The 16,341-nt window shown below is 45.0% G+C and overlaps 1 protein-coding gene across 1 annotated transcript in view; it reads right to left on the reverse strand.

The window, feature by feature from the left end:
- The window catches only part of BFSP2 (beaded filament structural protein 2), a 92,629-nt gene that overhangs the window by 40,124 nt on the left and 36,164 nt on the right, over positions 1 to 16,341 (reverse strand). Inside the window, exon 2 of the mRNA XM_069732470.1 lies at positions 11,686 to 11,768. Within this exon, the coding sequence (XP_069588571.1) occupies positions 11,686 to 11,768 (83 nt within the window). The remainder of the gene's footprint in view (positions 1 to 11,685; positions 11,769 to 16,341) is intronic.

A 16,341-nucleotide genomic window follows, 5' to 3' on the forward strand; every position in this document is an offset into this window, starting at 1 on the left:
CCTGATTTGCGGCGGGTGCTGCAAAAATTTCAGGCTAATAGACCTGACCGTTGCCCAGCGGAGAAACTGTTTGTCCCTGATAGGTGGACGAATAAAGTTATCTCTGAGGTTCATTGTTCGGTGTTGGCTGGTCATCCTGGAATCTTTGGTACCAGAGATTTGGTGGCTAGATCCTTTTGGTGGCCGTCTCTGTCGCGGGATGTGCGTTCTTTTGTGCAGTCCTGTGGGATTTGTGCTCGGGCTAAGCCCTGCTGTTCTCGTGCCAGTGGGTTGCTTTTGCCCTTGCCGGTCCCGAAGAGGCCTTGGACGAATATCTCTATGGATTTTATTTCGGATCTCCCCGTCTCTCAAAGAATGTCGGTCAGTTGGGTGGTTTGTGATCGCTTCTCTAAGATGGTCCATTTGGTGCCCTTGTCTAAATTGCCTTCCTCCTCTGATTTGGTGCCATTGTTTTTTCAGCATGTGGTTCGTTTACATGGCATTCCAGAGAACATCGTTTCTGACAGAGGTTCCCAGTTTGTTTCGAGGTTTTGGCGAGCCTTTTGTGCTAGGATGGGCATTGATTTGTCTTTTTCCTCGGCTTTCCATCCTCAGACAAATGGCCAGACTGAACGAACCAATCAGACCTTGGAAACATATCTGAGATGTTTTGTTTCTGCTGATCAGGATGATTGGGTGTCCTTTTTGCCTTTGGCTGAGTTCGCCCTTAATAATCAGGCCAGCTCGGCTACTTTGGTTTCGCCGTTTTTCTGCAATTCTGGGTTCCACCCTCGTTTCTCTTCAGGGCAGGTTGAGTCTTCGGACTGTCCTGGTGTGGATACTGTGGTGGATAGGTTGCAGCAGATTTGGACTCATGTAGTGGACAATCTGACTTTGTCCCAGGAGAAGGCTCAACGTTTCGCTAACCGCAGGCGCTGTGTGGGTCCCCGACTTCGTGTTGGGGATTTGGTTTGGTTGTCATCTCGTTATATTCCTGTGAAGGTTTCCTCTCCTAAATTTAAGCCTCGTTTCATTGGTCCATATAGGATTTCTGAGGTTCTTAATCCTGTGTCTTTTCGTTTGACTCTTCCGGCTTCTTTTTCCATCCATAACGTGTTCCATAGGTCATTGTTGCGGAGATACGTGGCACCTGTGGTTCCATCTATTGTATATTGTGGAGAAGATTTTGGATTCTCGTGTTTCGAGACGGAAACTCCAGTATCTGGTTAAGTGGAAAGGTTATGGTCAGGAAGATAATTCCTGGGTCTTTGCCTCTGATGTCCATGCTGCCGATCTGGTTCGTGCCTTTCATGTGGCTCATCCTGGTCGGCCTGGGGGCTCTGGTGAGGGTCCGGTGACCCCTCCTCAAGGGGGGGTACTGTTGTGAATTCTGTGGCCAAGCTCCCTCCTGTGGTCGTGAGTGGTACTGCGGCTGGTTCTGTCTATGAGCTTCCTTTGGTGGATGAGAGTGGTACTGCGGCTTCTGAGTTTCCTTCCTCAGGTGATGAGGTTAAGTCGTTAGGTGCTGCTCTATTTAACTCCACCTGGTGCTTTGATCCTGGCCTCCAGTCAATGTTCTAGTATTGGTCTTGCTTCCTCCTGGATCGTTCCTGTGGCCTCTCTATCCTGCATAAGCTAAGTTCTGCTTGTGTTATTTTTGTTTGCTATATTTTCTGTCCAGCTTGCTATATTGGTTTTTCTTGCTTGCTGGAAGCTCTGAGACGCAGAGGGAGCACCTCCGTACCGTTTGTCAGTGCGGAGGGTCTTTTTGCCCCTCTGCGTGGTTGTTTGTAGGTTTTTGTGTTGACCGCAAAGCTATCTTTCCTATCCTCGGTCTATTCAGTAAGTCGGGCCTCACTTTGCTAAATCTATTTAATCTCTGTGTTTGTATTTCATCTTTACTCACAGTCATTATATGTGGGGGGCTGCCTTTTCCTTTGGGGAATTTCTCTGAGGCAAGGTAGGCTTATTTTTCTATCTTCAGGGCTAGTTAGTTTCTCAGGCTGTGCCGAGTTGCATAGGGAGCGTTAGGCGCAATCCACGGCTACCTCTAGTGTGGTGTGATAGGATTAGGGATTGCGGTCAGCAGAGTTTCCACGTCTCAGAGCTCGTCCTATGTTTTTGGTAAATGTCAGGTCACCTTGTGTGCTCTGAACTTCAATGTCCATTGTGATTCTGAATTACCTGTTCATAACAGGTGACGTCACCGCTGTGCTTTACGGCCGGCGCTCAGTCAGTGCGGGAAGCTGAAGGCTAACAGGGACCCCCCTGAATCTTCTCCCTGAAACATCCCCTGCCACGGGATGTTGCCTGAATCCAACCCAGTCAGCTTCTGACTAACTTCCTATCCAACCCCTAGTTTTACCAGTGTGAGGAGTGGCCTAATAAATAAAACCTTTTGCTCCCCCTAGTGGCCGGAGTGTGAAGTGTAATGTGTGCTAGTGATACTTGGTCAGATGAACTCCTTTAGTGCCATCAGACATACCATCACTCCCCTTAGTGGCAGAGCAACGTTACTGCAACGACCAGGTCTCTGGGGCGCTGCACTGACATATAATCCTAATCACTGCCTGCATTGCTGACATGTAATCCCAATCACTGACTGCATTGCTGACATGTAATCCCAATCACTGACTGCATTGCAGACAAGCAATCCTAATCAGTGCCTGCATTGCTGACATGTAGTCCTAATCCCTGCTCGCATTGCTGACGTGTAATCCCAATCACTGCCTGCATTGCTGACATGTAATCCCAATCACTGCCTGCATTGCTGACATGTAATCCCAATCACTGCCTGCATTGATTACATATAATCCTTACTTATGTCACCACTTTAACATATGTTTGATGTGGTCACATGTTAAAGGGAATCTGTCACCCCAAAATTCGCCTATAACCTCAGACAACTGGCATCAGGTACTTATCTACAGCATTCTGTAATGCTGTAGATAAGCCCCCGATGTATTCTGAAAGATAAGAAAAACAGGTTATATTATACTCACCCAGGGGCGGTCCCGGTCCGGTCCGATGTGCGTCGCCGTCCATGTCCAGCGCCTCCCATCTTCATGCGATGTCGTCCTCTTCTTTGCTTCCTGCTCTGGCGCAGGTGTACTTTGCCCTGTTGAGGGCAGCGTAAAGTACTGCGCTGGGCCTCTCTGTCCTTTCCCGGTGCCTGCGCACTGCAGTACTTTGCTCTGCCCTCAATAGGGCAGACAAAGTGTGCCTGCGCAGGAGCCGCGGCAGGAAGCAAAGAAGAGGACGTCATCGTATGAAGATGGGAGGCCCCGGACCGCGATGCCATTCAGACCAGACCGCGGAGGGACCCCCCCTGGGTGAGTATAATATAACCTGTTTTTCTTATCTTTCAGGTGACATTGGGGGCTTATCTACAGCATTACAGAATGCTGTAGATAAGCCCCTGATGCCGGTGACCTTAGCTTATAGGCTAATTTTGGGGTGACAGTTTCCCTTTAAGATGATGCTTCATCTCTGCAGCAACATAAACAAAGACTGATAAGGAACCAAAAAACATTGAGGATTTGGAAGAAAAGTACAGTTTTTACTCTAATTTAACACATTTGCTATTAGTGTATGTTATTATTGACATTGGGAACTCCCTTTAAAGGGTAACCGTCACCAGGTTTTTCCCATATTACCTACTGCCACCACCCATCAGCCCTATGTAAAATGCTATATAGTTCACCTTCATGCTTCTGCACAGGCTCACTTCTCTCTACCCTGCCAAGGGCAGAGCAATGTACCGCCGGCACATGCGCATTACAGCACTTTGCTCTGCCCTTGGCAGGGTAGAGAGAAGTGCGGCTGTACAGGAGTGCGAAGAGGGACACAGTGTGGATGTTGTAGGATGAGTCATCCACACAAAGTAGAGAAGGAAGACGGCATTGTTATAACAGAGTAGGTGCTGGATGTACACCGGTGACCCCCATCGGACCAGACCGCCCCTTAGATGAGTATAATAAAAAGGTCTTTTTTTTGCCTTACAGGGCAAATTGAAGGCATATATACAGCATTTTAGAATGCTGTCACATTGGGTTGAAAGGTGGTGGCCATGGGTTAAATGGAAAAAACCTGGTGACAGGTTCCCTTAAATCTCTGTGTCACAATTTCATTTTCTGTTTTCTGATTACATGGATTAAAATTGGCATTCCAATTGTTCTTGCATTTTTTCATGATGTCACAGTTGTAAAAATCCTAAATGTATTGTTGGTCTATTGCTTGAAACAAATTAATGGCTGACAAATTCATTTAATTATTAACTTGCTCATGAGTTCAAATTAAGGAGTAAGTAATTTGACATTCTGTTTCATAGTCAAGTCTATTACACTAACATATACCGTAATTATTCATTTCAGACTTGCATATAATATAAATTTTTTTTATCTGTACTGTTTTAGATAAAAGATTTTCACACATAATCCTATCGAAATCTACGTTGTTAATAAGAAATCTGTGTTGCTGTTCGTGGCCATGGGTTTAGTTATTTTTTTTTCTACCTTTGAAAAATGTAACAAATGTTTCAATTAATAGTAATGAATAAACATTGTACTTATATATCTCCAAGATATTCCACAGCACTTTACAATTAAGTGGGATTCAATTAGTAGCATGTTTTTTTTCCCTGCGTGTACCAATCTCTTTGACATTTTGAAGCTGACAATGATCTTTGTGCAGCCTTCTATCAGCTGAACAATACCGAACCTGGAGTGGAGAGTAAACTACTGGATACCATGTATGAAACATTACCTTATTCATCACTCTAGGCCACATATGTCAAACTCTGGCCTGCAAGCCAAATCTGGCCAACAGGGTGAGTATATTTGACCTGTGAGGCCGGGCGGGTCACCTTAGTATATTTTGCCCACAATGCCAGACAGGTCCCCTGCCCAACATTGCACTTTCACCTTGCATCACACTTTCCATAACACTGTATGGATCACTATTCGGGGCCATTATATTGTACAGAGCACTATGTGGGGCCCATACTTTAAACTACTAACGCTGACCTACAAAGCCATTCACAACCTTTCTCCTCCATATGTTTCCGAACTAGTCTCTCAATATCTTCCATCACGTAATCTCCGGTCTTCCCAAGACCTCCTTCTCTCATCCACGCTTATTCGCTCCTCACCCAATCGCCTCCAAGACTTCTCCCGAGTATCCCACATCCTCTGGAATTCTGTGCCCCAACACACTCCTTTATCCACCACATTTGGATCCTTCAAAAGAAACCTGAAAACCCACCTCTTCAAAGAAGTTTACAGCCTGTAATGACCACATGGCCACTTCAACACCATCGGAGCTACTGCAACCCTCGACCTACTGTCTCCTTCCCCATAATCCTGTAGAATGTAAGCCCGCAAGGGCAGGGTCCTCTTAGCTCTATACCAGTCTGTCATTGTTAGGCTAGGGTCACATTGCGTTAGTGCAATCCGTTTAGCGCTAGCGCTAGCGGATTGCGCTAACGCAATGTTTTCTATGGGGCTGCGGTCGGGGTCGCGGTAACGTCCCCGCTCTCGCAGATCCCCGATCTGCGAGAGCGGGGAACGGACCGCAGGCGCGCCTCGGACGCTGCAAGCAGCGTCCGCGGCGTGCGAGGAATCACCGGCGCGTCGCTAGCGCGTGCCAAACATGGCACGCGCTAGTGAAGCGTGTTCCCATTAGCGTGAATGGGCGCGTTAACGGCCGCGTTGCACGGCGTTAATTTCGCCGTGCAACGCTGTCCGTTTAACGCGGTCCCATAACGCAATGGGAACCCAGCCTAAGTTTTCTTTACTGTAAGTGATATTTGTATTTTGATGTAACCCCTTCTCATGTACAGCACCATGGAATTAATGGTGCTATATAAATAAATAATGATAATAATACTGTATGGAGCACTATGTGAGACCATTATACTATATGGAGCACTATGTGAGACCATTATACAGTATAGAGAACTATGTGGGTCCATTATACCCTATAGAGCACTATGTGAGGCCATTATATTGTATGTAGAGCTATGTGGGGCTATTATACTGCATGGAGCTCTATGTGGGGTCATTATACTGTATGGAGTACTATAGTTGGCCATTATACTGTATGGTGCACTATGTTAGGCCCATTATACTGTATTGAGTACTATGTAGGGCCATTATACTGTATTGAACACTTTTTGTGGCCATTATACTGTGTGGAGCACTATGTTGGGCTATTATTATTCAGTATGGAAGACAATGCAGGGCCCCATTATACTGTATGGAAGAATATGTGGTGCCCTTTATGCTGTATGGAGCACTTTTTGAGGCTATTATATTGTATGGAGGCTTATTTGGGGATTACAGTTGGAGAATCATACTGTGATGGGGTCACCATTCTTTGAGGGAGGGGGGTAGGAACATTATAGGCTAGGGTCATTATAATATGCATGTGGAGGGTAATGTGGAGGAATTCACTGACAAGGTATCATACTGTATTTGGGGCACTTTTGTTTGCATCATACTTTATTAGCTGTATTATTCAAGTTTTTTTTATCCTTTGTTATTACATATTCAAAGTAGGCCATTGAGCCATATGCATATTACTGCTCTTATATGACATATTATTCCAACATTTTCTTCTAAGATCTATTAATTGAAATGTACGTTGTTCCAGGGACAACCCCTTTAAGTTTGTTTTCATATGAAAAAGTTCATCATAATATTTGATAAGGAAAAACTTCCTGACTGCTTCATTAACCAAGTGCTCCCAGTGGGTATAGATTTCCAGAGATGGAGTGAAAGAAAAGTTTTATTGAAACAACTTGTTTCGGAGTTTGTCTACCTCCTTCATCAGATACCTCTGGACACCTATATCCACTGGCAGCGTCCAGTTAATACCACAGTAATTTTTTCTTCATCATGGAATATCTCTTCAGTTCCAGCACTCACGAGCTTCAGAACTAGCAGTCAGAGCAGCAGTTGGTCACTCTGGATCCACCCACACTTCTCACAAGTATTGTGCCTGTCCTGCACAACCAAATCAGGTGAGTAGTGCAGTTGCAGCGCCCCATGGTCCTGGTCATTGCATTTCCTCTAGTGGGGAGTGATGTTACGTTTGGAGGCTATAAAGGAGATCTCTTTACCAGGTACCACAAACATACAACACATTTCACACTCCAGTCCACCAGGAGGAGCTATGCTCCTATTTATTAGGGCACTCTTCACACTTAGGTAAAACTGGTGGCCTGGAGAGGAAGTTAGGCAGTTGCTGGCTGAGCTTTGCTCAGGCAGTTGGTCCCTGAAGGGGGTGGGAGCCTGTCAGCGGCCCAGACAGAAGGTCACGGAGCTGCGCCTGCCCCACGTGTGGCAGTTCCTAAGAAAGGACATGAACAGAGAACTGTATTGTAGAGAGTGAGAAAGAAGTCATATCAAAAGGAGTTCTGCCCTGCACAGGCTGCCTCCTTCTGAGGCGCAGGATCCCCTTAGCCGGAAAACCGAGGGAGCAACAGTCCTTTATGCCTTGCTCCAGAGACTGGCAGAACAGCTAATTGCAAGTTACTGATCCACCCTATACCCAGGAGGCAAGGTGGCACCCACGAGAGGCCGGGGCATGATAGAGTCCCTGTAAAAAACCTCACACCACCGGTCATACGGGTTTGTCCTATCCATCTGGGGGACAGAGAGAGAGCGATAACATCGATAACATCTACAGCATCTGTGAGGACCTTATGAGAGGCTTAGCAATAAGGTACTACAGCACCAAGGCGCTAGAGAAAGGCTACTGATTTCCACCTGGATAAGGGGACTCTGGATTTGCCTCCAAACCAGCCAGACTCTGCCTGCCCTGTGATCTGGTGCTCTGGACTGTGGATGCTGAAGCCTTCAGTAAAAGGTAGAGACTGCAACCTTGTGTTCTCGTTCTTCACTGCGCCTCTCACCATCCACCATCTACACACTGGGAAGCCCTGGGGACATATTTCACCTGTGGGAAGGTATACCATCTAGCTGCCATAACATCACCCCAGCAGACCCCTCCAAGCAGCGTCGGTCACCCTGACCGAATGCCACAGGTGGCGTCACGAACATTTCCCCTTTAAAGACCTTTCCCCCTTTTACAACGGACCTCCCGAGGGCCACGGACCGGGTCACCCACCGTGACATCCCCCTTGAGAACCGAAGTACCCAGTACCGAGTACCCCACTGCCCACGAGGGCGCTCCACAGTCACAAATATCGAGGTATACTGACCCACGCATGGAGCGCTTTTCTTTTCTTTATATAACAGTATTGATGTGGAATGCAATATGTACCTTTGCAAACCATTTTTGTTTCATTACTTTAAAGATGAAAAATGCAGACATTTTTAATTAATTTTTAAAAGGAATCTGTCACCCCATTTGACCTATTTACACTATTAATATGGGCATTCAGGTTATAGAATGCTGAAAAAAGTCATCCCTGTACATCTCATATCAGATGCCTTGTTGTTGATAAATCATCTTTTATCACTTTATGTAAATGACCTCTTCCAGGCTCTGTGTAGGATGCTACCTGGAAGATAATTCTGCCTTCAGAGATTATTTTACATGAAGGGGAGTTACCAGTGTGATATGTGATGGCCGCTTTCTGCAATCCTGATCTCCCTGCAGAGCTGTGAGTGATTATACCTGACACATCTGCAGGTTCCTCTCAGCTCCAGCTTCCAGTTCACAGGCAGACATGGCTCCTATATTGTTACAATACAGCAGAGTTCAAAGAGAAGCAAAAAAATGTGTTTCCAAGAAGACAAGTTCCATTTCTCCTGTTCTGTGTTAGTTACTTGTCTCACACTGGTAACTCCCCTTCATGTAAAATAAGCTCTGGAGGCCGAGATACCTTTACCTTCCAGGCACCATCTGCCCCGCAGCCTGAAAGAGGTCATTTAGATACAAGAGTAACGTGGATTTCTCTGGGATTAGACATCGGATCACAGATTTCAATGTATCATTTTATTCATATTCCTATGACCTGCATACCTATATAGACAGCTTAGTAAGATTCATTCTACTGATAGATTTCCTTTTAGTTATGATCTCCCATTATTTTGGGTCTACAGATCTTGTGAAGGGCTATAAGTTTCCTTAGTACAGAAAACAAACATACTCTGTGTAGCCTTACATCTATTATGTGATATGTCATTTATATCTTGCTAACCTATTATATGTCAGTCAAAATTAGGAGATAGATTGAAGCCAATACGATTGGACAATAGGATCGGACACACATTGTTTGTTGTTTGTTACCTTGGAAACACAAGCAAAACAGCATAGCCAGCCACTAAACTATTAAAACTTAACATTTAATATGTATACCTAAAAAACTTTTTTTTTTTTAAAACATTCAAAACATATAGTGCTCGTCATTACCAGTGCACTAGATGAAAAAAAAACGGCACAATCTCACCCGATCGTTGTCTCTTGATTTTCTGAGGATTCCTGTGGCGTCAGGATACGTGAGACCAAAAATATGGGGAGAAGGGGAATGGGGGTGGGGGGAGAAAATAGGGCCTACTTTCCCTGTCGTGCCCTGTGCAAAAGACTCCCACCCTGACAAGGGCAGTACCCAAGTATGAGCCTGCTTTGTGGTGCCTTTGACAAATGTAGCCACCCTGGATAATATGTCTTCCTTTCCCTTCCCAATGCGTTTCCTCCCCTGTTCAGGGGGTTCATCAGGGGAAGTTGTCCAAGGCTAATGGAGGTACTCTGCAGTGGCAGACATGACCTCCCTATGTGAGAGACTGTTTTATCCTCACATAGAGGAATCTTTCACATAGGGAGGTCATGTCTACCACTGCAGAGTACCTCCATTAGCCTGGACAACTTCCCCTGATGAACCCCCTGAATAGGGGAGGAAACACGTTGGGAAAGGAAAGGAAGACATATTATCCAGGGTGGCTACATTTGTCAAGGGCACTACAAAGCAGGCTCATACTTGGGTACTGCCCTTGTCAGGGCAGGAGTCTTTTGCACAGGGCACGACAGGGAAAGTAGGCCCTATTTTCTCCCCCCCCCATTCCCCTTCTCCCCATATTTTTGGTCTCACGTATCCTGACGCCACAGGAATCCTCAGAAAATCAAGAGACAACGATCGGGTGAGATTGTGCCATTTTTGTCATCTAGTGCACTGGTAATGACGAGCACTATATGTTTTGACTGTTTTAAAAAAAAACAAAACAGTTTTTTTAGGTATACATATTAAATGTAAAGTTTTAATAGTTTAGTGGCTGGCTATGCTGTTTTGCTTATCCATATTAGTCTGATTGATCTGGAGCAGTATGCTCAGGTTTTGACTTGCTGAGTATATATTACCTTGGAAACACAATAAAGACTCCTGTAGAGCTGTTGACACAAAATGATAAGACTTTTTTATGGAAAGTGAAGACTATTTGCATAGTTACATTTTTTTCAATTTTAAATTACTTGGATTTAGATTACTTGCCTTAAGGCTTCTCCGACTTGACAGTACAAGTCTACAGTCACTCTGTATAACTGCAGACTTGTGAATCATCGCAGTGCACTGTGATGATTTCCCACTGCCAGTATAGCAAGTATAGGAGCCAGTATAGGTGACCGCAAGTATGTAATTAGCATGCTTCCAGCCACCATCCGGCTCACTTGCATTGAGCAAGGCCGGACACATCTAGTCGGAATGTGACTGGAAGTAAGCAAATCAAATACTTGCAGTCACATGACTTCCTACTCCCAACAGCGGCATTGGGGAATCTGCACAGCGCACTGTGAGGATTCACAAGTTTGCAGTTTCACAGAGTGTCTGTAGACTTGTACCCTAAGGGCTCATACTCACATGCGAGAAACTCGGATGAGTCAATACCCGACACTGCACCCGGCACTCAGATCGGAGCGTACGGCCGCATAGCAATAGATGCAGCCGCAAGCTCCGCTCCTGAGTGCCGGGTGTCGCGCCGGGTATTGACGTGTGAGACTCATCTGAGTTTCTCGCAAGTGAGTATGAGCCCTAAGTCTGGATAATTCATTTAAAAACATTTATATACGGTAGTTATTTTTGGTTGAAAATAAGACCTATGGCTTTCAATTTTAGTCACTGAAAGGATGTGCATGTGTTAACAGTGATCTCTTCATGGCTCTAGATCAAATGAAATTTTGCAATGACCACTTCAATATTGAAGACATCTAGTAAGTTACCTATAACCAGTTTACTACCATTAACCACTAGGGATATTGGTAATACGGGAATATGTCACCAGGTGTTTGTTACCTAATCTGAGAGCTAGATGATGTAGAGATAGAGTCCCTGTGTCACTTACTGGGATAATGAGCTATTATGAAATCACTGTTTTTAGAAGTAGGAGATTTTCACCGGAGGACTAGTAAACCTGATGCCAGGTTGTTCAACCCCGCCTCCACCACTGATTGGCAGCTTTTTCCTTGTGCCCAGTGTACACAGAAAGCTGCCAATCAGTGGTGTGGGCGCGGTTATACAGAGCTCAGCATTAGAGAATGGGTGGATCTATAGCAGAGGAAACTGTTTTTAATAAAACTGCAGCCCACAGTAAAGCAAATGACACTGAAATCAGGGTCCTGGCTCATACGTCCTTTGCTCTTAGGTGGGCAACTAAAAACCTGGTAATAGATTTCCTTTAACTATGATAGACCATCTGGTTTGTTATCATTAACCCTTAACTGACATAGACAACCACACTTGTGTATTACCTTTCTTTGAAGTCTTCTGCACATGCTTGTTTATTCTCTGTTTGCAGCATAAGTCGAGCATTCTCCAAAACAGAATCTCCCACCTGCAAAAATAAAGCATTCATGCAAGATAAATCATGCGCTCTGGACTTTTTTTTTTTGGATATGAGAGCTTTAATACTTGTAGATGCTTCAGCATTACAATTGCAACACTGAGAAGGGAAAGTCATGGGTTGATGAAAATAACAGCATTAAAAAACATGTTAATGATATGCAAATGATGAAAAAATGTATTCTGTATCAAATATGAGACCCATGCGTAGATATCCCCGCACTTACACACCTTGACATGGTATCAGTGAGGCTATTAATAGTTGTCTGAGGAATATTTTAACACGCAAAATGCACTTTGACACACAAATCATCAAGATCCACTTCTGGCAGCTCCTTTTACAATTGCCGACTAATGACATCCCAGATGTGTTTGATGGGAGATAAATCCATGGGCACTGCAGGCCATGCTGGCTGCTCACAGAGCAACATACGACCTTGCATTGTTGTGTTAAAGAACTGCTATTAAGACACTTTAGAGAAATGGCTGTGCCATTGGTTCCATGACCAAATCAATGCAACAACGAGCTGTGATTGTACCTGGAATAAAGACTAGAGGTGTCCAGCTACCATGCATTATGCCACCCCACACCATCATTTGAGGAGTAGAGGAATAGCGCTTAGTGATCCATCCTATACTGCAAGTGAACTTAGGCGTCACATACCAAGCTTTTGACATGACACATTATTATTATTATTATTTATATAGCACCATTGATTCCATTGATGAGAAGGGGTTACATACAAATTACAGATATCACTTACAGTAAGCAAACTAACAGTTACAGACGGATATAGAGGGGCGAGGACCCTGCCCTTGCGGGCTTACATTCTACATTCAACACATTCTGCACAAACAGTCAGAAGATGTTTCACTGGCTAAGGGCCACATATCAATCTACAATGTTTATTTACCCCAATCCAGCACTCTCAAAGGCTATCATGATGCAGAGCAATGGATGCTGTAATGGAGATCTATCCTCTTCACCAATGAGTCCAGCTTTTGTCTAGCCAGAAATTAGTCTGAAGACCATGTGGGCAATGCCATGAAGAAACCTTCATGAGGAAATGAGAGGCTGCGTGTCCACGATCAGGATGGCCGGCGGGACTCCTGGCCCCTCTATACCATGTGGGTAAACATTTGTTTATTAGGCATCTTAGCGGTTTATTGTTAGGCTATGGCGGTCTCTTTGTTGCTCACAGACTGGTGTATATGGCTTATCTAGCCTTGTTATTTATAGTCTTTTACATACCAATTCTGTGTGGAATATTCAGGCAATTTTCTATGCTTAATTATGTGTATCTTTGTTCTTAGTACTGACTTCTAATTATTCCTGTTATATGCCATGTTATGTGCCTTGCCGCTTGTTTTAGTATACCTATTTCCCATATGTGTATTATACCTACACACTAAGTGCGTATACATGCTTTGTTGTTATTTCCAGGTTTCTTTGTCCACCGTTGTGTCTCACCCTTGCCTTTTAGGCAATTTTAGGACCACTTTGTGGTCTTTTTGCTATTAATAAAGGACTTTTTATACGTTCATTTTGTGTGTGGTGCCTTTCTCTGTATGTGTTCATCTAATTAAAAGTCTGTCAAGGTGTGTAAGTGCAAGTGGAGCGCCCCCAGACACAGGGCCACGGGGTACTCGATCCGGGGTTGTCACGGTGGCTAGACCCGGTCCGTGACCCTGCTAAGGGGCGTCCAATGAAAGGTGATGGTGCGTGGTGCAAGGTGCGAGGAATAACGAGGACACAGGGTTGTAGTCTCTTTACCTTTACTGAAGGCTTCGGGGTCCGCAGTCCAGAGCACTGCTAACGGGGCTGACTGAGACCGGCCGGTCCGAAGGCACATCCAGAGTTCCCTTTGCAGGTGGGAATCAGTGTCTACCTTCTAGCGCCTGTGTGTTGTAGTCCTTCCCTGCTGAGCACCACGGGATAGTCCTCACAACTGTCCTATCTGTTCTTTCTCTCTTTCCGTCCCCCAGTTTATATGGCTAGGACGCACCTTTATGACAGGTAGGCCTGGAGTTATTCTGGGACCCTAGCGACGCCCCTCTCCCATGATTGCCTCATATGTCCATTTAGGTGATTTAAGTCAGACAGCCAACCTGTAATCAACTGTCCTCCCGCTGTTTGAAGTAATGCGTGGAATCTGTTACTTCCTCGGTGCTCCGGCCACTGGCTACGCGCCTCAGAAGGATGTTGCCAATCTCGGGGCATGACTCCTTCTGGTTCTATCTCCTTCGTACTTTGATCCCACTTCTCACTTCTCCACAATATCCTTCTCTTCGTGTCCTTCCTCGAGATACCGCCGCAAGGTAGTGCAGGCACGGTCCCGTAACAATCTGTTCTTTCTGCTAGGTACCTGACAGGTTCCCAATTCTGACAAGTCTTCCCTGGAGCTCTCCCAGGCTGCGTTCTCACCTAACTTCCTATCCAACCTCCAGTTTTACCAGTGTGAGGAGTGGCCTAGTACATAGTGCCTTTTGCTCCCCCTGGTGGCCGGAGTGTGAAGTGTAGTGTGTGACTGTGATACCTGGTCAGGTGAACTCCTTTAGTGCAATCAAACATAACATCGCTCCCCTTAGTGGCAGAGCGACATTACTGCAACGACCAGGACTCTGGGGCGCTGCACTAGTATTTCTACACATGGCACTGATTCTTGATATGGAATAAATTAAGATGTTTTGAGAATGTTGTTTCCACTTTTGCATCAATTGCATATCATTAACATGTCTATCCATTCTGTGATTTTCATACCTCCTTGATTTTTCCTTCTTGGTGTTGTAATTTCATTGTTGTGAAGTGTAGATAGCTGTGTAAGAATGGCTGCACACAGCATAAATATAATCATAATAAAAATAATTGAGTGCAGTGGACAACATAGTACATTTATGTATCCATGACTTATTTATGCAAGCACAGTCACTTTAGATGTCTCTGTTACCTGCTATAGGCAATGTTATATGTTTTGCATGCTTTGCAGTTATGATAATAAATCCCTGCATTTGATCCTCGAGCCAAGTATCAGCTCCAACTTGTTTTTATAGTGTGCTCCAATGATTCTAATCTATGTTTAAATATATACATATAGTAAACAACCAGCTAGCAGAATCCTGCATAGGAGGCGCTGAGAAGATTAGAAATGATTAGATGAGATGGCGGAACTAGTTTTTTCCACCTTCCAATACAGGAGGTGCAGCTGGTTTAAAAGGGCAACATAGCTGTTCATTCCATGTAAAGGAGAAGAGGTGCAAACACCTTTTGTATTTGGGTCTGTGTTTGCAAAGTGGAGGACCTGTGTAAGTTGCCTTGAATTCGCAAGAGGTCGAGTATTGTACTTTGAATACTGAGCACCTGAACCGCTCTCTTTCTCATACTACTGTATTGACTCTTTGTTATGTTATTACATTCTGCTGAAAGTTTATGGAGTTAATAAACTTTCCTGTTTGGACAAGAAACGTTGTGAACACTGCCAACTGCCAACAAACTAAATCCCTACTAGATATATACACTGCTCAAAAAAATAAGGGGAACACTAAAATCCCACATCCTAGATATCACTGAATGAAATATTCCCGTTGTAAATCTTTATTCATTACATAGTGGAATGACTTGAAAACAATAAAACCTAAATTGATCAGTGTAAATCACAACTAACAAAATAATGGAAAATGAAGTTACAGGCTGATCCAACTTCAGTGGAAATGCCTCAAGACAAGGAAATGATGCTTAGTAGTGTGTGTGGCCTCCAAGTGCCTGTATGACCTCCCTACAATGCCTGGGCATGCTCCTGATGGTCTCCTGGGGGATCTCCTCCCAGACCTGGACTAAAGCATCCGCCAACTCCTGGAGAGTCTGTGGTGCAACGTTTGTGGATGGTGCAAGACATGATGTACCAGATGTGTTCATTCGGATTCAAGTCTGGGGAACGGGCGGGACAGTCCATAGCTTCAATGCCTTCATCTTGCAGGAACTGCTGACACACTCCTGCCACTCCTGCATTAGGAGGAACCCAGGGCCAACCGCACCAGCATATGATCTTACAAGGGGTCTGAGGATCTCATGTCGGTACCTAATGGCAGTCAGGCTACCTTTGTTTGTTGGCAAGCACATGGAGGGCTGTGCAGCCCTCCAAAGAAATGCCACCCCACACCATTACTGACCCACTGCCAAACTGGTCATGCTGAAGGATGTTACCGGCAGCAAATCACTCTCCATGGCGTCTCCAGACTGTCACTTCTGTCTCACGTGCTCAGTGTGAACCTGCTTTCATCTGTGAAGAGCACAGGGTGCCAGTTGCGAATTTGCCAATCCTGGTGTTCTGTGGCAAATGCCAAGCGTTCTGCATGGTGCAGGTCTGTGAGCACAACCCCCATCTGTGGATGTCGGGCACTCAGACCATCCTCATAGAGTCATTTTCTAACCGTTTGTGCAGACACATACACATTTGTGGCCTGCTGGAGGTCATTTTGCAGGGCTCTGGCAGTGCTCCTGTTTCTCCTTGCACAAAGGCTGAGGTAGCGGTCCTGCTGCTGGGTTATTGCCCTCCTACAGCCCCCTT

Source organism: Ranitomeya imitator, chromosome 6, assembly GCF_032444005.1.
Source record: "Ranitomeya imitator isolate aRanImi1 chromosome 6, aRanImi1.pri, whole genome shotgun sequence".
Classification (NCBI taxonomy): Eukaryota; Metazoa; Chordata; class Amphibia; order Anura; family Dendrobatidae; genus Ranitomeya; species Ranitomeya imitator.